Source organism: Podarcis liolepis (genome assembly GCF_965112155.1).
Source record: "Podarcis liolepis genome assembly, chromosome: 14".
NCBI classification, from domain to species: domain Eukaryota; kingdom Metazoa; phylum Chordata; class Lepidosauria; order Squamata; family Lacertidae; genus Podarcis; species Podarcis liolepis.
The window spans coordinates 43,591,749-43,617,042 of NC_139569.1; the positions used below are offsets into that span (position 1 = coordinate 43,591,749).

A 25,294-nucleotide genomic window follows, 5' to 3' on the forward strand; every position below is an offset into this window, starting at 1 on the left:
CGCAAGCTGAATAAGTGTTATTAAAAAGGGGGAACCTTCATCTCCACAACTGCAATTCTAAACTTTTCAGCGGTGCAACCCTATGCATGTTTGCTCGGAAGCAAGCCCCACTAAGTTCCGTGGGGCTTATGCCTACATTAAATGTGCATAAGATTGTAGTCTTAACAGTGCAATTCTATACATGAGTACACAGAAGTCAGTCCCAGTGGGTTCATTTTTTAAATGTTTTATTATTCTTTCTTTAATCATTTCATCTTCAAGCTCCTAATAAATTCCAAATATTGAAATCACATAAAAGTAAACGTATGACAAAAATATGCCTAAATATAAATATATAGATAACAAATATTTCCCAGCCATTCCTAGCTCTTTTCTTATATATTTCACAACTGGCCTGCAATTATTTAATCTTTCTTTATACTCCCCATATGTTCATAACTTTACTGTCAGCTTCAAAGTCAACTGCTTCCATAGATTCCTAACTAAACTCTTCCTTGTTAGGCTTATTAGTAACCTTTTGAACTTTCACAATCACAATTCTGGCTAACATTAGTATATATGGAACTTGTGGTTGAATGCTCCTCTGATTATCCACATAATTCAAGAGGCTCACACAATAGCACCCCAGTGAGTTCTACAGACCTTGCACCCGTGTATAGAACTGCAGCCTAAGTTAATGGAAGTATATGTGACAACTTGCCTGAGAAAATTAAGTTAGCAGGATATATTCAGATAAGATAGCATTGTTCCAAATTCCTTAAACCAGAAAAAACAACTTCTACTCTGCTAATGCAAATTAGAACCACTGCACAAGTAGCACCGAGCAGTTAATTATTATTATTATTGATATTCTGTTTTGTTTACAGCCAAGGGAAGAAGCAAACTGTACAAAATAGATGCACAATGTAAATGTACACATACCTGTTTGTCTCTTTCAGACCAATATACGCCTGGGCTATCTCTCCTTTGTCCTTCATCTTCTGTACATCCTCTAAAAGGATTGTGGAGTCTGTCATGGTGTTCTGGAAAGAATTAACAGAAAGCAGTTGCACAAAATAGATTACCTGAAGAGTCTTTAAAAAAAAATAATTAAGATTTTCTTGGTTTACAAAAGTACATGCCTTGTCTCTTTTTTCAGGTTGCACAGTCTTTCTTACAGATCAGTTACATTAGTTGCGAGACAGTATAAGTACAGTATAAGGTTGGGGACTTATGGACTGCAAGAAGATCAAACCTATCCATTCTTAAGGAAATCAGCCCTGAGTGCTCACTGGAAGGACAGATCCTGAAGTGGAGGCTCCAATACTTTGGCCACCTCATGACAAGAGAAGACTCCCTGGAAAAGACCCTGATGTTGGGAAAGATGGAGGGCACAAGGAGAAGGGGATGACAGAGGACGAGATGGTTGGGCAGTGTTCTCGAAGCTACCAGCATGAGTTTGGCCAAACTGCAGGAGGCAGTGGAAGACAGGAGTGCCTGGCGTGCTCTGGTCCAGGGGGTCACAAAGAGTCGGACACGACTAAACAACAACACAAGGTTGGGGAAGAAGGGGTGGTGTGGTGAGGCTTCTATTCTTTTGTATAGTGCGGATGTGGGGTTTTGTGTCAGCGTCAACTGAGTAGGTTCTCTTTCTTTCCTTGGTAGTCTTTCTATTTAAAGAGTTTTTTGTGGGAAGACTGTGTGTGGCCTGTACACATACTGGTGTTCTTCATGCCATGCATAGTTAAAACTGGTGGAATTTGCTGCCACAGGATGTAGCGATGGCTGCTAAATTGGACATATTCAGAAGGCAATTAGGCAAGGTCATGTGGCTATCAATGGCTGCTAAATATGATAGCTGTGTACCACTTCCAGTAATGGAGGTGTCATGCCTCTGAATCGCAGTTGCAAAGAGAATGCCATTGGCGCTTCTGTCCTGCTTTTAGGCTTCCTAGAGACATCAGGTTGACCACTGTGGGAACAGAATGCTGAATAATATGGGCCTTTTGCCTGATGCAGCAAGACTTTTCTTATGCTCTAACGGTTTAGTGATTATAAAAAAATTCCTTCCAGTAGCACCTTAAAGACCAACTAAGTTAGTTCTTGGTATGAGCTTTCGTGTGCATGCACACTTCTTCAGATACACTGAAACAGAAGTTGCCAGATCCTTCTATATAGTGAGAAGGTGGGGAGGGGTATTACTCAGAAGGGTGGTGGGAATGGGAGATTGGCAGATAGCTGAGATGAGCCTGTTGACGACTCTTAACGACTGCAATAGGTCTTACAGGAAAAGGCAAGGGGTGAGAAGGTGAGAAATGGCTTAGTCATGTATAATGAGATAAGAATCCAATGTCTTTGTTCAAACCAGGTCTCTCCATGGTTTTAAGTTTGGTAATGAGTTGTAATTCAGCAGCTTCTCTTTCCAGTCTATTTCTGAAATTCCGGTTTAGTGATTATTATTTATTTTTCTCACACCATAGAAATTCCTTGGGCAGTTTATATAGTGCGTATTGGAGTAGTACTGGCGGGTGCCAACTTCAAATTCTCATGCAGTTTTGAAGGTCATCAAATGATCCTGGGACACTCATTCTGTTTCTCCTGGCCTAACCTACCTCATAAGTTTATTGCAGGTATAAAATGGGTATAGGGCAGACAGGCTACCTTGAGCTCCTGGAAGGAGGTGTACGAATAAAAAAATTTAAGGACTCAATAAAAGCAACACTGCTGTTGCCCAGCCAAAATGCAAGAAACCAGGCTGATTGTGAGACCCATGAAGAAGCCTGCACCTTCTTATGGAGATCCATTTCTCAGAGATCCTTGGTCATATAAGAAGTCAAAAAATTCACTTTTATAATATGAAGAATGCACATTAAAACAATATGTGTCATTTACACACAGGTCAACTCTGTGATTGCTTAAGCACATCAACCAGTTACATGCTGTGTTCAGTGAATATTCTAGCATTTAAAATAAACTGACCATTTCTTGGATGGTTGTTGCTTTTTTAATGTATTGTAATTTTGGATTTTAATGTCAATCAATCAATCTTTATTACGGTCCAGAGACACAACAAATCGTTACAAACCAATGGACAATTCAGACAGCCTACCTCCAGGTTAAACAAGCATTTTGTTCAGACTTAAAGATAGGGATCATTGGTTCTTGCAACCACCAATAAAAGCTTCGCCACTGCTAATGTTCTAGCATTTGTCTGGTCTTCCAATAGGAACCTGACATAGTGAGCCTCTGATTTTCCCGGGAAAGGTACCAGCGATACCTTTGTTCTGATATTTTCTGGTACCCTGCCCTGAATCATTATTTTTTAAATGAAGCATGGTACATAAATGTTTTTAACAAACAAACAAGAAGAAAATCAGGTTACCTTGTCATCCTGGTAAACCATTTGCAAGCAGGGAAAGGAACAAACAAACCTAGTTACTCAGATTTGTTCTCATTAAAATCACCAGTTTCCCTTTTTATTTTCAAGTCTCCTGTATGAACTCGTGCGTATACCACCAGAAGACTTGCCAGTTGGTTCCAGTATCACTTTGAAACAGACTGCTCTGTTCATAGAGAGTTCCACTGGCAGGTCCAAATTACAATGAATAGATTTGCAAATTGGATCTCCCTCCTCCTGGGGAGGATGTCTCTCTCTCTCTCTCTCTCTCTCTCTCTCACACACACACACACACACACACACACAGAGAGAGAGAGAGAGAGAGAGAGAGAGAGAGAGAGAGAGAATCAGTAGTGTGTGAGGGGGTAACTACACATACATCCACACCTGCATGAACCTGATTTAAACAACTCTTCCTCCTCAAAAAAAGAGATTATGCAAATCAAACCTACAGACATACAATCATTCACACACAGCACCATCACAACACATTACAGTGGTACCTCGGGTTACAGATGCTGCAGGTTACGTGTTTTTGGGTTGCGCACTGCGCCGAACCCAGAAGTACTGGAATGGGTTACTTCCGGGTTTCAGCGCTCGCACATGTGCAGAACTGCTAAATCGCACTTTGCGCATGTGCAGAAGCGCCGAATCGCAACCCGCGTGTGTGCAGACGCGATGCTGCGGGTTGTGAACGTGCCTCCCGCATGGATCATGTTCGCAACCCGAGGTTCCACTGTACATCATAAATGGGAGGTACACATCTTCTCCTCAACTATGTGCTGTATATCCAATTCCTGCTGTGCAAGTGGTATCTGCTAGATGGTATTAATGGAGGCTCCCAGACACTTCTCTAGGATATGTTCAACTTTCCAAACAAATCAAGCTTCTTGCCTATACTGCTGGCTAGTTATGCTGCCATTATTGGTGACAATCATATTTTAACTGCATCTATCGTTACAAAACCAGGGAAAGGGAGCCGAGGCCTTCCCTGTGTTGCTGCATTGCAGCCCACATCATCCCTGACCATTGGTCATGCTGGCTAAGTTGCAGTAGGGAGTTGCAGGAGAACAACATCTGGTGGGCGCTACAGCTTCCCCACCCCCGTTATTCAATGTTATTTGCATCATGTTATTTCAACAGCACTGAGAGTATTCCAACAGTGCAGGAGATTGTGGTGTGATTTCCTTTCAAAGCTGGTACACCTCACATGCAGCCAGTGGTGTTGCAGGAGATGGTGGGGTCAGATTTCCCCCTCTCCATGGCAGCATCCAGATGCACACTCAAGTCAATAATGGATTCTGCTGGGGAGAGAAAAAGCTGCATTGCTTAAGCAAACTGCTCTCTCATCAAAATTCATGTTGTCCAATTTTTCTTTCCACTACTTACCTTAGGCTGAATTGCCTCCTTCTGACTCATGAGTTGAGACCTCAGAATGAGGACTTCCTCCTTACGCACTTCCAGCTCCTCGCTGACAGAGGTCATCTGATCCAAGAGGACCCTATACGCTGGGGAACCGGGGGCTGTGACGTTAGGAGCGCTCTTTTCCATCAGGGCCTTCCTCAACTCGTTCAACTCATTCTTGAGTTTCTTATTCTCGGATTCAAGCTCTTGGCGCTGAAGCAAAGGGGGAGGAACACAAACACAGTTGCTCTCTCATTCACCAGCAATGCAAATTAGAAAGGTTTGGAGTGGGGTTGGGGGGGAAAGTCTTCACTGATCGTGAGCTAGCCTCTCTTACGGTGTTCTGGTAATGATTACTGTACTATATGGCGTTTGTGAAACTTTGTGAACACACAAAATCCTCTGTAAATACTATTGTAATATGCTCTTTTAATTATGGCTGTTTTAGGGTAATGTATAGGATTGGGTCACTTTAAAAAATCCAGAATTACCTTAAGTGATTCGTACTCTAATTCTGCACCTCTCATCTGAGGCCTTTCTTCCTCCTGGGGAAACAAAAGACAGAGATAAAGTTTTATCCTTTAGCCAGAACTAGCTACATCTGCAAAACAGAAAATTAGCAGGAAGAACAGCATGATTAATTTTACAAACTTTTGGGGGAGCATGTGTGACACAATGTTATTGGTGTATCTGATACTTATATTGCTTTTATAGTTCATAAACATTCACACTGAGGCAATTAAAACCACACATAATAGGAATCAGGATCTGGTCTGTAGTGGAAGTCCTCCAGCTTTGAAAAAACCCTCTCTAACAGTGCAATCCTATCATTATATGGTCAGAACCAAGTCCTGCTAAGTTCAATAGCGCTCTACAATGGCACAGTCCAATTTGCATATCCCCAAACACTACACTGAGGCTGCCACTTCATGTAGTCAGGCAAGTACAGAAACCAACCTCAACCAGAAGACAGATGCTAAGAGTACAGGGAATGGCCTAAAGTAACCTCCCATGCTTAAAAATGCCCCCCAAATAGACAGTTTAGCTGATTAATGTAATGTAAAATTAAAGTAAGAGGAAGATTCAGGAACAAATCAATTTTTAAGGTTCACAGGAGTTACTCATGGAAGCAAAATGTCCTTAAAAACAAGGATACCCTCTGAGCCTCCAACACCAATTAATCAATCAACACAATGCAGAATTAAGGAGCACACAACTGCTGCCTTTTGACACAATAAAGAAGAAGAAGAGTTTGGATTTGATATCCCACTTTATCACTACTCTAAGGAGTCTCAGAGCGGCTAACAATCTCCTTTTCCCTTCCTTCCCCACAACAAACTCTCTGTGAGGTGAGTGGGGCTGAGAGACTTCAGAGAAGTATGACTGGCCCAAGGTCACCCAGCAGCTGCATGTGGAGGAGTGGAGACGCGAACCTGGTTCACCAGACTACGAGTGTACCGCTCCTAACCACTACACCACACTGGCTCTCAAAGACACCACATGGGAAAGCCAGAGAAGCACTCAGGCGTTACAGCCTGCATCTTGCCTCAGGTATGTCCCTCTTGCATTCTGACAAGCATAGCTCTTCAGCCTTTTTACCAGGACACCATTGCTGGAATAAGACCCCAAATTTCACCAGTATTTAGGGATAGCTTTGGCCACCTCATGAGAAGAGAAGACTCCCTGGAAAAGACCCTGATGTTGGGAAAGATTGAGGGCACAAGAAGAAGGGGACGACAGAGGGCGAGATGGTTGGACAGTGTTCTCGAAGCTACCAGCATGAGTTTGACCAAACTGCAGGAGGCAGTGGAAGACAGGAGTGCCTGGCGTGCTCTGGTCCATGGGGTCACGAAGAGTCGGACACGACTAAACGACTAAACAACAACAACAACAAATATTATAAACAAAGCCAAACCATTTTGGTCTTTACCTTGACCTTGGTTCGGAGAGCTTGTTCCTCTTTCTTGTCCAGCTCATCCTGCAAGGATTGCTTTTCCTGCTCCAGCTCTGTAACCCGTTTTTGTAATTTAAGGAATAGAGACATGTCCAGAGGTGCTTTCTTCTCACTTGGCTCCTGATTCAAGGGAAATTGTGGGAAGGTCAGAATATTTCCAAGTTACAAAAAGGGAGATTTTTTTTGGGGGGGGGGGGAACAGTCTGCACATTAGCTATCATCCTGAGGAGAAAGCTGGAAAGCTGATGGTTCCTTCGTAACAAAAGCATAAAGTGTGGGGCATGGTTCTTTCACCTGGCATGAAGAGTTTCTCCAACAGCATCAGCTGTTGCCATGGACAAGGAATTGGTAGGGAAATGGTCCATGCAAAATGGAAGAACCACACCACATGAAGGCAATGCCATGGGGATGCTTTTCCAAGCTGGCTCCAATTGAGCATGTTAAACATGCAGACTGTCTCTTAGAAGCAGGGATGGGAGGGAAGCAATGACTAGAGGTATATAAAGGTTACTTGATTAGGAGAGCTATTTACTGGCACCCAGAATTTTCCCAATGTTATTTTTGAAATCACAACTTTAAAAAGTCATTTTGATAAATAAATCTAATATAAAAAAGCATCTATCCTAAAGCCTTAAAGGCAGAAAACTAGTAACTAACTAGAAGGTTTAAGGTCTATGACCAATCATACCTTTCCTTCTTATTTGTTTGAAAGGGGAGGGGAGGAGGGAAAAAAGAGTAGGTTTGCAGTTAGTTTCAAAGAAAATAATAAGCACAGTAAGTTTCTGTAACCAAACAGCAGTGAGATAAACACCATTGCTTAAAAACTTGGATCTACTATTAGATAACCTAGCACGGTGAAATGTGAAAGCAATTGGAATTATTTCCGTATACCCAGAAATGCATGACTTGGTTGGATATTCAAAGACAGCATGTGCTCATCTCTGCATTTGTGTGCGGCCTATCAAAAACACAAAGGAGTGGTCATATAACCAATTGCTTTCATACCCTAGTGATATCAGTTAATTAGAAGACACAACAGCCCATCGCACACTACTCAACACACGGCAGACCACTTAGGATATGAAATATACTTTATGTTGAAGGGGAAACTATGGCCCAGAGGACTGGTCTCCACACAATTTTAAACAGTCCTCAATGTATTTTTTTCAGTATGATACAAGAAGAAGACAAAGAAGAGTTTGGATTTGATATCCCGCCTTTCACTCCCCTTCAGGAGTCTCAAAGCGGCTAACATTCGCCTTTCCCTTCCTCCCACACAACAAACACTCTGTGAGGTGAGTGGGGCTGAGAGACTTCACAGAAGTGTGACTGGCCCAAGGTCACCCAGCAGCTGCATGTGGAGGAGCGGAGACTCGAACCCGGTTTCCCAGATTACGTGACTACCGCTCTTAACCACTACACCACAGTATGTCTTCTCAAGTTTGAAGAAAATGGAGAAAAGCTTAAGGTTCACTTTCCCTAGAGGAACTGTGCAACTCCCTCCCTTTGGCCACCCCTGTGCAAATTTAAAAAGTGGGGTATAAATATGCCCTATTCCTCCTCCTAGTGCCCTGTTCCTCATCTAGCCTTTTTCCAGCTAGCATCCAAAGAACAATGGTTGGGGAGCACAGAAGGGTTCACCCCTTGGGAAGCTACAAAGTTCAGGAGGAAAGAAAATAAACAAGAAAAACAGAACAAATCAGCATCCCTCTTGGTCTTTAGGCATCAGCTATAGCTTAAGGGACCCCTGACCATTAGGTCCAGTCGCGGACGACTCTGGGGTTGCGGCGCTCATCCTGCTTTATTGGCCAAGGGAGCCAGCATACAGCTTCTGGGTTATGTGGTCAGCATGACTAAGCTGCTTCTGGCAAACCAGAGCAGCACACGCCGTTTACCTTCCCGCCGGAGCGGTACCTATTTATCTACTTGCACTTTGATGTGCTTTCGAACTGCTAGGTTGGCAGGAGCAGGGACCAAGGAACGGGAGCTCACCCCGTCGCGGGGATTCGAACCGCCGACCTTCTGATCAGCAAGCCCTAGGCTCTGTGGTTTAACCCACAGCGCCACCCGCGTCCCTCCAGCTATAGCTTATTATCTAGCAAAATACTTCCACACAGCTGTCAATGGTAGAGCACATGCTGTCCATGGCAAAAGTGCCAGGTTCAATTCCTGACATTTTTGTGCAAAGAGATCAAGTAGCAGGTATTTGGAAAAGCCTGTTCCTGGGAGGCTAGAGCATCACTGCCACAGTCACTTTTCCTCAGCCTGCAGTCCTCCAATTGATTTGGACTACAAGTCTCATCAGCCACAGTTTGCATGGCTAATGGCCAAGGATTACATGAGTTGTAGTCCCAAATATCAGAAGAGCACCGGGTTGAGGAAGTCAGCAGTACCAGGCATCTTTCTATGTACTGACTAGAGCCCTAGCTATATAGTGCAACAGGCTGAGAAATGGGGGTGGCTGAGAAGTTATTTGTTGTTCCTCTGAAGCTGTGCACAGCACACTCATAAGAGAGGAGTGAAAAACTCAGCTGCCCTCTTTCCTAGTGGGTGCTCTCAGAGTCACCACCGCTAACCCAAACAGAAGAACAGCATGGAAGTAGGGAAGGCAGCTTGCATTTCAAAGACACAACAGGTTCTTCACAGCGCCTTTGTATCAGTTTCCCCCAGGTGTATGAGAACAGGTTGAACCAATAACACCAAGCACAAAGCTGCCTATTGGATGGAAGGGAGTTCTGCTGGGTTGTGAAAGTGCATGTTGTCTGGACCATACCTAGTACCTAAGCTGACAAAGTAGGCAAGACGCATTCTGGACCAATTAATTGCCTTAAAAACTTTGCCCACTTTCAAGTGATTGTGTTCTCAAGCGCCATGATTAGAGGGAAAGGAAAGGAAATCTTCCTGTGTGTCTTGTCAGGTGGTTATCTAGCCAGGTAGCGCTTCTTCAGGAAGAGAGGGGACAATAGGGGCTTATGCCAAGCAGAAAGCGAAATCTTATCCCAAGAAATGGCTGGAGGAGCATCTCCTTCAAGAACCAACGCAGCAAGTTTGCACTTCTATGAAGCAAGTATTTGGTTCCCTTTTCTCGTTTTAAAACCCATATGCAGCAAATAATAAAGAAGACAAAACAGCTTATGAATTCCACCACCATAAAACATATAATGCATCCATAAGCATCCAATATTTTTCATTTAGTGCTATATAACCATTATCAAGCAGCTGCAGCAACATTTGAATTATTCATAACTGATACTCATTTCCTAAGGCAGTAACATAGCTGAGTAATCATTCTGGAAATATCCCAAACCTTCTAGTACTTAAAATGCAGAGCAAGCTGCCATTAAAAATGTGCCCTTCAAAAATAGTTCTCTCCCTCCCTCCCTATCATAAGATAAGAATCTTTATTTGCGTCAGCCATCGGCCATAGCAATAAAACATCAATACGACACACAAAGAATAAAACTAAAAAGTCAATTATATAAAATACATTTTAGGGGACGACAAAATAATAGCAGCAAAACATAACGATAATAATAGTAAAATCCTAGGAGAGGAATCTGGGTGACGACGCTAATGTCACTCAGGTAGCAGCTCTCAGTCTCACTGCTCTCTCGACAAATTTGGCAACCTTCTCTGTTGTCGAGCCGTTCTGGTCGGCCAGGAGTGAGAACAGCTTGGCTTCGCAAGAGTGGCCCGGGATGGCAGACAAGAGCGGGGCGTCCCTCCCTATCACCAAGATGACAATTCATCTAAACTGGAAAACTACCTTACAAGTTACAATATTTGATCCCAGTAAATTTCAAGGGCTCACCCATATTGTGATGTCAAGACACCTATCTGAACATAATGCCCAAACAACATGCTAGTTCAATGTTTTGCAAAGCTTTAAACCACTAATTGGTTCAAGTTGCAATGCTCTGTCGCCTGCTTTGTTGGCTTATTTATTTCTTGAATTCTCAGAGTGGTAAATTTGGGGTACCAGGTGGAGTCCAGACCCACCAGAATTTTCAGAAATCCTAACACAAGTTTCCTGATACCAGTATAAAATAATCCTGAAGTAGCATTTCCTTACAGAAGTAATTTTCATAAAATGTTCCTAGGAACCCTGGAGTTCCGAAACTACAGTGATGCCCCGCAAGACGAATGCCTCGCAAGACGGAAAACTCGCTAGACGAAAGAGTTTTCCGTTTTGGAGGTGCTTCGCTAGACGAATTTCCTATGGGCTTGCTTCGCAAGACGACAATGTCTTGCGAGTTCCTGCTGGTTTTTTTCCCCCTCCCCCCTTTTTCTAAGCCGCTAAGCCGCTTATCAGCTGATCCAATAAGCAGATAAGCCGCTAAAAGCAGCTAAAAGCAGCTAAAAGCCGCTAATAGCGCTAAGCCGCTTATCAGCTGATCCGATCAGCAGATAAGCCGCTAAAAGCCGCTAATAGCGCTAAGCCGCTTATCAGCTGATCTGATCAGCAGATAAGCCGCTAAAAGCCTCTAAAAGCCTCTAAAAGCCGCTAATAGCGCTAATCCGCTAATCCTTCAATGGACAAAAAAAACCGCTAGACGAAGAGAATCACAGAACGGATTCTTTTCGTCTTGCGAGGCACCACTGTATTTGAAGTTATTAAGTATGACATTGTTGGACTTGCATGTGGTTGAAAGCTGCTGACTACCTGCAGCTGCAAGTTTTGCTTCCTACCCCATCTTCTAATTCTGACTAGCAAAAGGCTACTCATGCCAAGCAGATATGGGTAACTGTATATTAGGGGTTGCCAAGATGGCACCCTTCCGGTGCTGTTGGACTACAACTTCCATCACCCCTGACCACTGGTCATACTTGCTATGGCTGATGGGAGTTGTAGTTCCACAGCATCTACAGGACTACCCCTGCTATATATATATGCATGTTACAATTAGATTGCAAGGATGTAATCGTTAAACCCTGGCTATCAGTTGTGTGTCAAACATAGTACATGTGCACACAGTTTATCATGGAACAAGATATGCAATTTCAAAGAAATTCACTCGGGTCCACAGAAATAGCATACCCTTCCTATAAGAACAGCATAGTAAAAAACTGATATTGCAGTAGCGGTTTACAATTTGAAGGGGGGAAAATCCATGGTGGTCTCAAAGGTATAAACAGACTCTGATTCTTTTGTATTCTTTGATCTTACCTCTGTTCTCATTGGAAATTCTTCTGCCTCAGTCATCTCAGAGCTATAGGTGTATTCTGATTCATTGCTACTATGCGTGGAATCTGTTCTCTTGTGTCCAGGCTTGGAGATGCTCTGGGGGGGAAGAAAAGTGGGCAGGAAAATATGATAGCTCTAGTGTTCGTCTTTTGCACTTCCAAATCCTAGAGATCTCATGCATGAGTGCTTTGTAGAAGTCAGGGACTGATTTGCCTCAGTCATGCGAAGACAAATGAAAGAGAGGGACCAAGAAAGTAGCAGGGTGGTATAATAATAATAATAATAATAATAATAATAATAATAATAATAATAATAATTTATTATTCATACCCCGCCCATCTGGCTGGGTTTCCCCAGCCACTCTGGGCGGCTTCTAACTCAATATTAAAAACAGTTTCCCTAAACAGGGAACAGTTGTCTTTTAATAGTAAAATAGTTGCTTATTGGCTTGACATCTGCTGGGAGGGCATTCCACAGGCAGGCACCACTACTGAGAAGGCCCTCTGCCTGGTTCCCTGTAACCTCATTTCTCACAGGGAGGGAATCGCCAGAAGGCCCTCAGCTCTGGACCTCAGTGTCCGGGCTGGATGATGGGGGTGGAGACGCTCCTTCAGGCATACAGGACCGAGGCCGTTTAGGGCTTTAAAGGTCGTTTAGGGCTGGTAAAGGACTGAGGAATGCCTCTGCATCTCCTACCTTTCTACTCCAAATTGCGTCCGTCCGTCCCCCTACTTTTCAGCTGTGCAGACGCAATCTGTGTTTCCAGACCCATGTCTGCTAGGGAAGATCTTGTTCAGCCTAGAAACTTTTTCAAATGAAATCTTTTCCAGGTCCTTTAAGCCACTCACCACCATAACCTTCATCTCGTCCTTGAGGTCATCATATCGCTCCTCTAACCGGCTGAACTCCTGAAGCAGATTCTGATATCTCTGCCTTTCATTGTTCAAATCCAGGTCTAGCTGCTTTGTCTCCTCAGTGAACCTTTTCTCCATGTCCTCTATAAAACAAAGTATGAAATCCAAATTTACATATGCAGTCGTACCTTGGATCTCAAACGCCTTGACTCCCGAACAAATCGGCTCCCGAACGATCGAAACCCGGAAGTGAGTGTTCTGGTTTTCGAACGATTTTCAGAAGCCGAACATCCACCGCAGCTTCCAATTGGCTGCAGGACGCTCCTGCACCCGGAACACATTCTGTTCGAGAACCAAGGAACGACTGTATTACATTTGTACAGCAAGAAACAATGCGTTTTAGAGACTATGGTTGCTTCCAGAAGACCTGTTATTGAGAATTCATCCTGATTTGTTTGCAGGGAAATTAAACAATGCTAGACATTTAAAGAGAATTCATTCCAATTTGTTTGCAAGGAGGTTAGATGATACTGGATCAAACCAGTATTCAGAAATCCTACTGAACACTGGGATTTTCTCCCAGGTAAGTGGGTGTAGGATTGCAGCCTAAGTAAGGAATTGTAGCCAGCTCCCAGATTTGAAACAGTCTGGCTACAAAGCTCCTGTCCTTGAACCACATTAGCAGCTAGTGCATCCAGCTGTGGAATGGTCAAGATTTAAGCAACTTCTTCAGTGTCACTACAGTTCAGTATCTGAGGCTCAGAGACCATTTAACTGCTCTCTTAAAAAAAGGAATTCTAATCCCACAATTCGATGCTATGCAAATGAGGCAGTAATGCTGGTTCAGGACTCACTTATGCACATTTTATCCTCCATGTGATATTGCCTCTAGCCCTGAACCAGTGCAATAGCCTACTCTCAAATAATGGATGGGGAAAAGAGAGAGACAGCCTTTCTGCATGGTGATAATCTGATGCTTACACAGCCCATTTCACTCTTTGCTTTCTCCCGGGAGTGATGAAACTGAGTTCCTTGGGGTCAGTGATTCAAAGTGGAGGCCCATGATGTTACAGAGTTTTGCTTAATTGATAAAAAAGCAGAGGAGAGAAGAAGGGTGTGTGTGTGTGTGTGTGTATGCATGCAAAAACCATCAACCAAACCAAACTTCTGAACCAAGGTTACCTGTTATCTCTTTGGCCTGGTCCTGGATCCGACGGTTCAGTTCATCCTTTTCTGTTTTAAGCAGTGTGTTTTGCTCTTTTAATTCCAGTACCAACTAAAAAAAGAAAAAAAATAGTATTGGGAAAGGCTCACAGCTGAAACAGAAAAAAAATCCATCTTAACAAGTACACTGTTTGAGTAACAAATTAAACAATTTTCCCCGGGCAATTCTAGACAAAGCTAATCAGTCAATCTGCATGGATGATACATCTACTGCTATCACAGCCTTGTCTATATACAGCATTTTCATCAAATCTGATTGGAAATCATGCTCTGCATAAGATTGAAACAGTGTTGGCTGTGCCCATTGGAACTGATGGGGTGGAAGGATGAGGCCAAACATAGGTGGAGCCTGAGCCAATGACAGGCAAAATCAAATAATTCTGAGTTTGGTTCCTATCCTCACCAAGTTCCACAAAGGCAACACTGAGACTAAGGAGGAAGTTCATAAGCAGTGGATTGGGAGTAAAGAAGAAGGCTGGCAGGTGGGGCCTGACTGAAGGCAGACTGAAGTTGGTGGAGCAGGGTGCCATTCGCCCTAATCAACCAACCTCCACTCCCGAGAAAAATCAATAACCATGCAAAACTGAACTGAGCATATTCTCTCTCTGCTTACCAGAGTCTCTACTTCCCTTCTCTTCCTAAGTATAGGCTGAAATGCTTTTTCAGCCTGGACCTCTCTTCGTGTGCTCTGTAAAGGAGCATTTACACTGAAAGGATAAATTAATATCTTATTTATAAGTGGGGAAAATGCTAGCCAGCTTTTTTATGCCTCCATGTCAATCGAGGAGGCTTAAGTCAATTAAAATTACAATCTCACAATAAAGTTACAGCATCAGTTAAATTACAACAGGGTCAGGCGTAATACATTTATCTAGCTGGCAAGGGAAATGGAAAGGTCTAGTTGGTAGAAAACAGCCAAAGAGGAGACTTCCTGAATCTTGGAAGGGGGGAGGGGGAAATCCACAACCAGGGCACCACCACAGAGAAGGCCCTCTCACTAGCCTCTGCCAACCATGCTTCCAGCTGAAGTGAGACACAGAAAAGGGCCTCTCCATCAGATCTTAGGCAGCAGGGAGGCAGACCAGTATAAGATGTGTCTGTCCTTTGGGTATGCTGGACCTAAGCCATTCAAATAATCACCAACCATTTGAATTGTGTCCAGAAACAAACTGACAAGCAGCACAGGCAATGCAGAATATGTGCAAAACAGTCCCATGTCAAGGGCCCATTAACAGTCCATGCCAACTGAAGGTTCCACAAAAGAAGAAGAAGAGTTTGGACTCGATATCCCGCTTTATCACTACCCTAAGGAGTCTTAAAGCGGCTAACATTCTCCTTTCCCTTCCTCCCCCACAACAAGTACTCTGTGAGGTGAGTGAGGCTGAGAGACGTCAGAGAAGTGTGACTAGCCCAAGGTCACCCAGCAGCTGCATGTGGAGGAGCAGGGAATTGAACCCGGTTCCCCAGATTACGAGACTACCGCTCTTAACCACTACACCACACTGGCTCTCTTGACGCTTCCTCTGTATCCCCATTTACAGCATATTGCAATAATCCAATCTAGGTGCAACTAAAGTGATCTCCTCAGTAAAGGGCACCTGGCCCACACAACACACATTTCTTACCTTTTCTAAGAGGGTGTCTATCACCAATGATTTCTATAAGATTAATCTTAAACATAACTGGCAGTTACCTAAACACTCAAAGCCCCCTTGCAGCATAGAGATGGAGTTTGGTTCCATTTTTCTCCTTTTTTACAGAAACAAAATGCCCAGCTCATCACCGCAGATTAAGAGTTCTGTTTCTCATCTGCTTTCCCTTTTGGGTTTTAGGCTGTGTTTTCCCTCACCTTCTCCAATGCAATAGGGCCACCCAGTCTCCAGCTTACATTGCAGCAGCTTTCGGATCCGTCTCTGGCTCTCCACCATGATGTGTCCAGAAGGAGACTTCTCAGATTCTGCCTTCAGCTCCCATCCTGGGCTTTCATCCATTCTGGCTCTGACTCTCCCTTCACTTCTGCTCTGTCTATGTCAGAGTCTCTGCTCCTGTCCTCTCTGTCCCTGACTTCTGTGTCCTCTGCACCTCCTCTCTCTCTCTCTCTGGTTGCTCCTGCACCTTACGAGGCAATGAGGAGGACATGGGGACACTAGGCATCTAGCCACTTCCAGTCTGACTCCATTTACATCTCAGGGAGTCCAAGTCCAACTTTACGTGCAGCATCAATAAAGGATGCAGCCCTAGGTATGTCACATATGTTTGGACTTCAGGATGTTCCTACAGTTCTGTGCTGCAAAGCAAGACGTACTCACCTGGTCTGTTTCTTGTTTGTATATTTCTGCTTGTTCCTCAATCGTCTTCTTCTCAGTCTGTGTTTGGTGCAGTTCCTTTCTGAGCTTGCTAATCTCCTCTTGAAGGCTAAGGACACGGTTGGTGGCATTCTTGGCCTCTTCTTCGCTCATTTTAAGTCGTTCTACATCATTCTTTAGCTTCTCTGTCTCAGACGTGTATGCTGCTTCCAGAGTACTTAGTTTCTCAATTAGGGATTTGGAGTCTTTGGTCTGCATAAAGCAAAAAATGATAATCAATGTTTGCAATGCATTTCAGTTTAATATTAAGCTTTCATGCTAGGAAAAGATGTGTTATTTATCATTTCTCAGCTATCCACAGAATGTGCACAACTTCACACAATGAAAATGTCTGTTGTAAGTAAAAGGTAAAGGGACCCCTGACCATTAGGTCCAGTCATGACCGACTCTGGGGTTGCACACTCATCTCGCTCTATAGGCTGAGGGAGCCGGCGTTTGTCCACAGACAACTTTCCAGGTCATGTGGCCAGCATGACTAAGCCGCTTCTGGCGAACCAGAGCAGCACACGGAAACGTTGTTTACCTTCCTGCTGGAGCGGTCCCTATTTATCTACTGGCACTTTGACGTGCTTTCGAACTGCTAGGTTGGCAGGAGCTGGGACCGAGCAACGGGAGAAGAAGAGTTTTGGATTTGATATCCCGCCTTTCACTCCCTTTAAGGAGTCTCAAAGCGGCTAACATTCTCCTTTCCCTTCCTCCCCCACAACAAACACTCTGTGAGGTGAGTGGGGTTGAGAAACTTCAGAGAAGTGTGACTGGCCCAAGGTCACCCAGCAGCTGCATGTGAAGGAGCGGAGATGGGAACCCGGTTCGCCAGATTACGAGACTACCGCTCTTAACCACTACACCACACTGGGAGCTCACCCCATCACGGGGATTCGAACCACCGACCTTTTGATCGGCAAATCCTAGGCTCTGTGGTTTAACCCATAGTGCCACCCGCGTCCCTTCCTGTTTTAAGTAGGACAGACAAATCAGTTATTGTCTGTTTCCCTCAGTTTTTCATTTTTCAAACTTAAATTCTCATTTTCACATCAGTTTACAAATTATTATTTTTTCAAAAGCCCTTGTGCAATTTCATCAGCATTTTACAACAAGGTTCTAATGTACAAATTATTATATGCAATTGTGCCAGATATATTCATTTTTGCAAGCAATTTCCCCTAATGTAATGCAATTTTGTGCAAACTTTTCCTAGAATATGTTTTTTTTGTACATATTAACTGGTTGGAGAACTGCATTGCAAAATAATGCGAATTTTGAAGGATGACCACATTTCAATCTGCATGATGTTTCAGGTAGTGCAAATTTTATAGAGGGTATGTTTTTGCACCTTACATGTTGTTTTTATAGCGCAAGCTAGTTAGATATCACTTGCGAAATCTGCATCTGATTGCACTCTTACTTGCTAAAGCTGGGATGAACAACCTGTGGCCCTTCAGGTGATGTTGGACTGCAACTCCCATCAGCCCCAGTCAGCATGGCCAATGGCCAATAATGATGGGAGATGGGAGTCCAACGACATCTGGAGGGCTCCAAGTTCCCCATTCTTCTGCTAGAATGAAGGAGTTCAACTCAGTTGTCAGTTTATGGGGATACTCTGCCCTTCTACAAGAGTATCCAAAGCAGCCCTCCAAATAGAGTACTCCAAATAGCCCTTATTTCAAAACGCAGATGATGTAAGCTTCTAGCCATCCAACCCACAGACATGTCACTTTACCTGCTCATCAATTCTACGTTGCAGCTGCATGATCTTGTTCTCCATGCCAACGTTGAGTTTCTTGTAGTGTTCCACAGAGCGTGCCTCTATCTTCAGCTTCTTCAGCTCTCTCTTAGCCATCATGCGCCGGAAGCAGCACTGGAGATAGACAATTGCCTCCAAAGATCTGTGGTACCGCACGCGAGCCAGCCAACCACGCACGTGTTTCTGTATAATGGTGGCCTTGTGCCCACGAAGCATCTGCATATTAAAAACACACACACAATGAGGGGCCTTGTACTGTCATCAGGGATAATTAACTGATTCCATGAACTGTGGCTAGTAAACGTAAAGATAATTAAAGCCAAGAAATAAAGTAAGTAATATACTACTGCCTGTTGGTACATGGAAAGCTGACTATGTTCCAGCAGTCTACAGTGCAGATTCCTTATGTGATGTTACAAATATGTGCCTCTACACACACAAACACACACACACACACACACACACACACACACACAATGTATGCCACACTATGGGTCATCAAAAGGATCTGGATTTTTCAAACTCTGGATAATAGTAACTTGCTCCATAGACTAGGGTTAAGTAAATCGTGTGAAACTGTTCAACAATACAGTGGTGCCCCGCAAGACGAATGCCTCGCAAGATGGAAAACCCGCTAGACGAAAGGGTTTCCCGTTTTTGAGCTGCTTCGCTAGACGAATTTCTCTATGGGCTTGCTTCGCAAGACGAAAACGTCTTGCGAGTGTTGTGATTTTTTTTCCGCTCCCCCCCCTTTTTCTAAGCCGCTAAGCTGCTAATAGCCTTTTAGCCGCTAAGCCGCTAAGCCTTTAATAGCTGCTAAGCCGCTAATAGCGCTAATCCGCTAAGCCGCTAATAGGGTTGCTTCGCAAGACGAAAAAACCGCTAGACGAAGAGACTCGCGGAACGGATTAATTTCGTCTTGCGAGGCACCACTGTATTCCCTTCTCCCAGTGCACTCTCACACAAATTTCATTTGGAGGTGGAGCATTTCAATACTCTTCTTTTGGGCAATGCCAGGCACTTCCCACAGCAGAGCCCCAAGGCTTATAACCATCATAATACATTAATCGCTTTTGGCGATTATTTCAGTTTAAGAGTTCTTGAACCACAATCTACTGTTCTTTTGTTGATGCACAATGAACAGTTCGCAAATTCTTGATTAACTCCTTACGTTGTTTCGAACCACACTAGTAAATTACACCATGTGTCATAGAGGGGGAAACCTATACATGTCATAAAGAACTCAGACTAAACTGGTTTATACCAAAACACTGATAGGTTCAACTGGCGAATTTGTCAATTTGGATTTCTGTATTTCTTCGATAAAACAGTCTTCCCCAACTTGGAGATCTCCAGATGTTTTGGACTACAATTCACACAACAGAAGTTGAAATCCAACACATCTGGAAGGTATCAAGTTGAGGAAGGATGCCAAAAAACAGTGAAATAATTATCCATAATGATATGAAATTTACAAAGATGTAGAAAGACAGATGTTCTTAAAAACAGTATATTGATTAAAAATACAGAAAATGGTTAAACTCTCGAGTCATTTTAAAATCATTTCATGTAACTAACAAATACTATGACACATGACACACTATCAGTGACATTTCAGCTACATCCACTGCTTTTAAATTGTCCTAGAAATACCTTGATTCAGGAGATATAGCAGATCCACATCTGGTAGTACAAGTGAACCAAGTACATCCAAAGATGGTCAAAATATTATAAATTTTACTAAGGACACCAAGTGGTTTACAATATAGTACATGTAAACCTGGAACCAATGGAGCTTCCTGTGAAACTCACAGACATCACAACAGCATCTCTTCCAGGAACCTCCCAAAAATATGTGAAGCAGATGATTCAACTCCTTCAGACACCTTATTACAGTCATGTGACCACTAAACATACCAGTTTTATAATGGCTACTGACACCTGTTGCAATTGCTTCCCCAGACAAAGTAGCTTTGTTAATGGAACTATCTTTACCTACAGCAGGGGTCTGCTACCTTTAAGACAAAAAGAGCCACTTGGACCCGTTTCCGAAGAAGAAAAAAACTGGGAGCCGCAAAACCATTGCGACATTTAAAACAAATATATCTCCTGAGCCTTGATCTGACAACGGGCAGGAAGGTGACATCGGGATGGTGCGTGACTAACGCACGCACCACCCCCATGCGACGTCACAGCCATTACAGCGCCCGCCACAGTGGGGAGTGTCGGGGCGCACAATGCGCCTCCTCCCCTCGCTAGTATCCGCCCTGGAGCCGCAGCAAAGGTGTAAAAGAGCCACATGCGGCTCCGGAGCCGCGGGTTGCTGACCCCTGACCTACAGGAACACAACTGATGTGTCACAGGACACCATGTGCCAACACATCTGGATCAGGTCTGATATATTAACAGAACCACATATACAGAGTTACAGTTGCAGAGGACACTGTTCCAGAAGGCTGCAGCCATTTGAAGCACAGAAAACAACTGAAATTGCTTCTCCGTAACAATTCTCATACTTGGGGTGTCCTTGTAATCCTTGGTGGTGTCCATTTCAAAAGATTAAGAAAGAAGAGGAAGGCTTTGGCTCAGAAATCAATCAATCAATCAATCAATCAATCAGGGTGTAACAGATTTTTAAATAATATGAATGAAGCAAAAATCAAATGTGAATGAGGCATAGTAAAGGTAAAGGGACCCCTGACCATTAGGTCCAGTCGTGACCGACTCTGGGGTTGCGGCGCTCATCTCGCTTTATTGGCCGAGGGAGCCGGCGTACAGCTTTCAGGTCATGCGGCCACCATGACTAAGCCGCTTCTGGTGAACCAGAGCAGCGCACAGAAACACCATTTACCTTCCCACCAGAGCGGTACCTATTTATCTACTTGCACTTTGACGTGCTTTCGAACTGCTAGGTTGGCAGGATCTGGGACGGAGCAACGGGAGCTCACCCCGTCGTGGGGATTCGAACTGCCAACCTTCTGATCAGCAAGTCTTAGGCTCTGTGGTTTAACCCACAGCGCCACCCGTGTCCCCAAAATGAGGCATAGAGAACAGGATATTGGGCTCTGATTAAGAGCAGGGGTGGCAAACCTATGGCCTATGTGCCAAACCTGCCCTGCCCGGTCTCCCACTAGCTCGCAATACTGCGTTCATGAAACCACACCTACCAGCCCCAAATGCAACGTCACATGTGGGGTCAGGTGTGGCACATAGAGATGCACCTAAAGTAGGAAGAGTTCAAGCATGCTTTGTGCAGTATCCCCACCCCTGCCGGCCAAGATTGACAGGTGGGTGGATAAAGAAGTCAAATGGTGTCAAAAGCTGGCCCATCAAGGAGGAGGAGACAAAGGGCCTGATTCTGCTAACACAGCATGCTAGCAGAAGCCAGTGCAAGGGCTCCTGCAATTCAACAGGATTTTCTCCCCTCTCCTCCCCGAGAAAGATCTGAATTCAAAGACCTGCTCAGCCTAAAAACTCATCAAATGCCCTTAGCCCAGACCTCTCAATTGACTATGAAAAAACCCCAACAGACCTTGCCTTGAACTCCTTAAAGGAAGAGGCAGATATAAACAATAAAACAATGGAAACCCACCACAACCATCAAGTTGGGACACCAAACACTCATTGCTTGTTTGGCTAGTATTTCTCAAATGATGTTTAAAGGTATCATTTAGGATAATTAGGAATGTAATAGATTCTTCAGAGGATGAAGAAACTATAATTGCTACAAGGCTCATTCCAATTACAACACTCACCTCCTAACTGAAAATATTCTTTTAGTCACACAGCAGAATCAGGCCTTACAAAAGGCACTTCTCCTCCTCATCTGAAGACTGCCTGCCTGCCAGTCTTCAGCCACATTCTTAGAAAGTCTGCACTATTTTGGCCCCCTAGAAAATATCTCAAGGCATCTTTCATCATCTTTAGTGCAGCTGATTAGGGATTCACTTTATTTAGAACATTTGTACTCCAATCAATCTTCAGCCAAAAAGGCTCCCAGTGTGGCTTACATACAACCAATGAAAACAACCTGCCCACAGGTTTACAAAATACACGACACAAATGGAAATGTGGACATGGAGGGGAAAGGGAAAAAGCAACGTTATGCACCAATTCTTGAAGTTTAAGCAATAGTTCTTATAATGATCAGATGGAATTCACGTCCCAGTTTTGTTGCTGGAAAGTAACCAGGTAAATAGCTACTAAGTTCCCTGTAACAGGCATTTACTCACAATAATTTCTATGCTGCTACTTGTGCATTTGGAGAGTAAATGCAAAAACACCACAGATGAGAAATGTTACAAAGACCTCTGGTACAGGCAGAGCCTAAGACTCATCTCTTCCTTATCACTTTGATGACCCATTTGAACACTACTGATGTCTCTTGGGACTAACTGCAACTTCAGATCATACCACACTGAACTGTAATAGCTATCGTCATGCACTGATGTTTCTGTTGAAGTACAATTACTGTGCAATTTTCATTGATTACCTCCAACAGTTAGTTCTGACAAAACCAGTAATGAACCACCACATTAAAACTTATGACACATAATGGATGAAGCATCCTTAATTCCATAGCTGGAAAGCAGCTGAGCTGGTGATGTGGTTTAATTTTTGCGCTAGAAGGAATGTATTTTTTAAACTTATTAAAATACAATGCTTCTCAAAATAATTACTGCTGTTTTGAAAAGTAGCATAAGATCCCTTTAGTGCTTTATTAGCTTCTGTGTTTTTAATTTTCTTGTGTAATTTTTCCCATATGAATTGCAATTCTTTTACCGGAAGTTACCTTGAAACTTCTTTTATATAAAGAAAGCATGTTCAAGGAAGTTTCGAAAAGTGTCCAGTTATTGAAATCAAGATCCCATATTTGTTTAATGATAGCTAAAGTATGAAGAACCGGCATACTGTAAATCAAAACTTTAACTTAAAGCAAATTACTTTACATTTGACAAGTTTAAAGGTATGGCTCCAGTTACTGGTATATAATATTATTCCTACTTTCAAGTGTCTTGTGAGAGCAGAGCTACAAATGGAATTATTGTATGCTCTGGTTTTTCCACGCATTTCAAGGGTCGAGCTTGTGCACCAAAAATAGGTCTTTCCATGCCAATGAATCAAGAAGTTCTAGCACAGTGTTTCCCAACCTTTTTTGGGCAAAGGCACACTTGTTTCATGAAAAAAATCTCGAGGCACACCACCATGCCAGATGAGGAAAGGTCACTTTTTACTTATGTAAAAAAAAAAAAAATAGTAACAGCATAGAAGGTAATGGTTAGGCTAGCATCCCTCTTCCAAATATGCTAGGTTTTTATTTGCAGGGGCTGTTCTACATGGGAAAGCATTCAGCACTGTCATTCTCCCATCTGCCATCTGCATTGGTACTATTCTGGGTCAACTTACTCTGCTGCATGTGTAGATGAAAATGGCACCAAGTTTGGGGGAGGGGGCAGAACAGGTTTCAGATACAGGATATTAAGCATACACGTACTTCAGATTGAACTGGTTGCTTGCTTTGCAAGTTTTCATTTCCCAAATGACTGCCTTGGCAAGCGCAATACCTACCAGGCTCAACGCCGGTCTCGCGCTGCCGCTTCCCGCGCTCTCAAGGACCCGGGAGGAGGAAGGCGTGAAGGGAATCCCGAAGGCGCGAAAACCTCGCGCATGCGCAGGCCTTCCGCCTGCAACAGCCCAGTAGGCCGGCCGAAGCGAGCGGCGATGGGATGTGGGAGGGAGCTCGCTCGCCGCCCCGCGTGTGCCTATGTGGGGCACGTTACAGCCCCGTGACGTCAGCGCCATGCAGGCAGCCAGGCAGGCAGACGGCGAGAGCCCCGCGCTGGGCGGCCTCTCCTCGCCGCCGCCGCCCCGCCTCTCGCCGCCCGCCTCGCCCGCCTCCCTCCCACGGCACACCAGGCAACGTCTCCGTTGGGAAACACTGTTCTAGCAGATAAGGGAATTCCAGCCATTTATCACAACTACCTGTACAAACAGGTATCTTTGCCCCAAACCCTTCCCATAATTTTAGCATGTGGATACAGACATACAGGGTTGACATGCAGTCAACAACTGTTTTGTGGGGGGGTTATGTTCCTGACCCCCATGCACATTAGTGGAATGCACATAAGCCCGCCCCTGCTCCCTTTTCTGGCCACTTCTATGTTGAGGCGATGCACACACGCACGGTCACACACATACTGAACACATGCAAAACAGTCGTTGCCTGTACAATACCAAAGCCACAGTTTTCCACCTAAGCATTTCACAGTTGAAGCACATTATCAGGACGAGTGGCTTCCTGTATTTTTAGAAATCACACCTTGGCAGTGAAATTGGTGCATGTTATGAGAAACGAACCTCTAAAAATAACATTGTGAAATTTCATGTTCTACAGCATCCTAGAAGAAACACGGCCACATACTGTATTCCAGGAAGAAGAAGAAGAAGAAGAAGAAGAAGAAGAAGAAGAAGAAGAAGAAGAAGAAGAACCAGGAGTCAAGTAACAGACTCTCTTACCTGCTGATACTTCTTCCTAGCAATATAACCTCGCAAATATGACTGGAGAACCATAGTGCCGGCTAGCGTGCGACGGTATCGCTTGCGGACAACATACATGCGCTGGAATTTCTGAATAATGATGGCAGCTTTGGTTCGTCTAAGGAAAGTGGCAAGGCTGACCAAGAAAAAATGAGGGGATAGAAGACAGTATTTATAAACTTATAAATTTATTATTAACACTTTATTACAAAGGTCCCAATGACAGCAAAATTTTGGATAACCCAATAGAATCAGATACTTCTCCCCAGGCTTACATTACAGTGCTAAACCACCAAGTTCAAGGAACCTTATTCACTAATTACTGAGCTTAGGACTGCAGCCAATGCACCAAATTATTGTCATTGGCACATCTAACCTGTAAAAGCAAGGCTCAGAGAGCACCAGTCACATATTAACTTTCTTTTTGAAAATTTGCAGTGATATGCATTTCCCATGTTACATTAGCCCAACACTCGTATGCCCAAACTTGCAAAAACAATGGTGCATTTAAAAGATTTAAGATGAGCACACATGCTCCTTAGCAAAACGTTTAAATAATGTTTCTTTAAATAACTGGATTGTTCGCATCGCATTCACATCAGGCATCCAGTCAGTCTGAATTACTGGGAATAACTTTGCAGGGAAAAGTC

At 43.7% G+C, this 25,294-nt stretch overlaps 1 protein-coding gene and 1 long non-coding RNA gene across 7 annotated transcripts in view; one reads left to right on the forward strand and one right to left on the reverse strand.

The window, feature by feature from the left end:
• The window catches only part of LOC310693666, a 321,657-nt gene that overhangs the window by 125,136 nt on the left and 171,227 nt on the right, over nt 1-25,294 (forward strand). The window lies entirely within an intron of this gene.
• MYO5A (myosin VA) overlaps nt 1-25,294 on the reverse strand; it is a 124,404-nt gene that overhangs the window by 23,191 nt on the left and 75,919 nt on the right. For all 5 annotated transcript variants that reach the window (XM_083475521.1, XM_083475520.1, XM_083475517.1 and 2 more), the window contains exons 20-29: nt 24,624-24,780; nt 18,084-18,323; nt 16,307-16,555; nt 13,956-14,049; nt 12,768-12,916; nt 11,902-12,015; nt 6,711-6,854; nt 5,272-5,325; nt 4,766-4,993; nt 922-1,022 (exon numbers count right to left, since the gene is read on the reverse strand). In XM_083475521.1, coding sequence (XP_083331647.1) covers nt 922-1,022; nt 4,766-4,993; nt 5,272-5,325; nt 6,711-6,854; nt 11,902-12,015; nt 12,768-12,916; nt 13,956-14,049; nt 16,307-16,555; nt 18,084-18,323; nt 24,624-24,780 — 1,530 coding nt within the window. The remainder of the gene's footprint in view (nt 1-921; nt 1,023-4,765; nt 4,994-5,271; nt 5,326-6,710; nt 6,855-11,901; nt 12,016-12,767; nt 12,917-13,955; nt 14,050-16,306; nt 16,556-18,083; nt 18,324-24,623; nt 24,781-25,294) is intronic.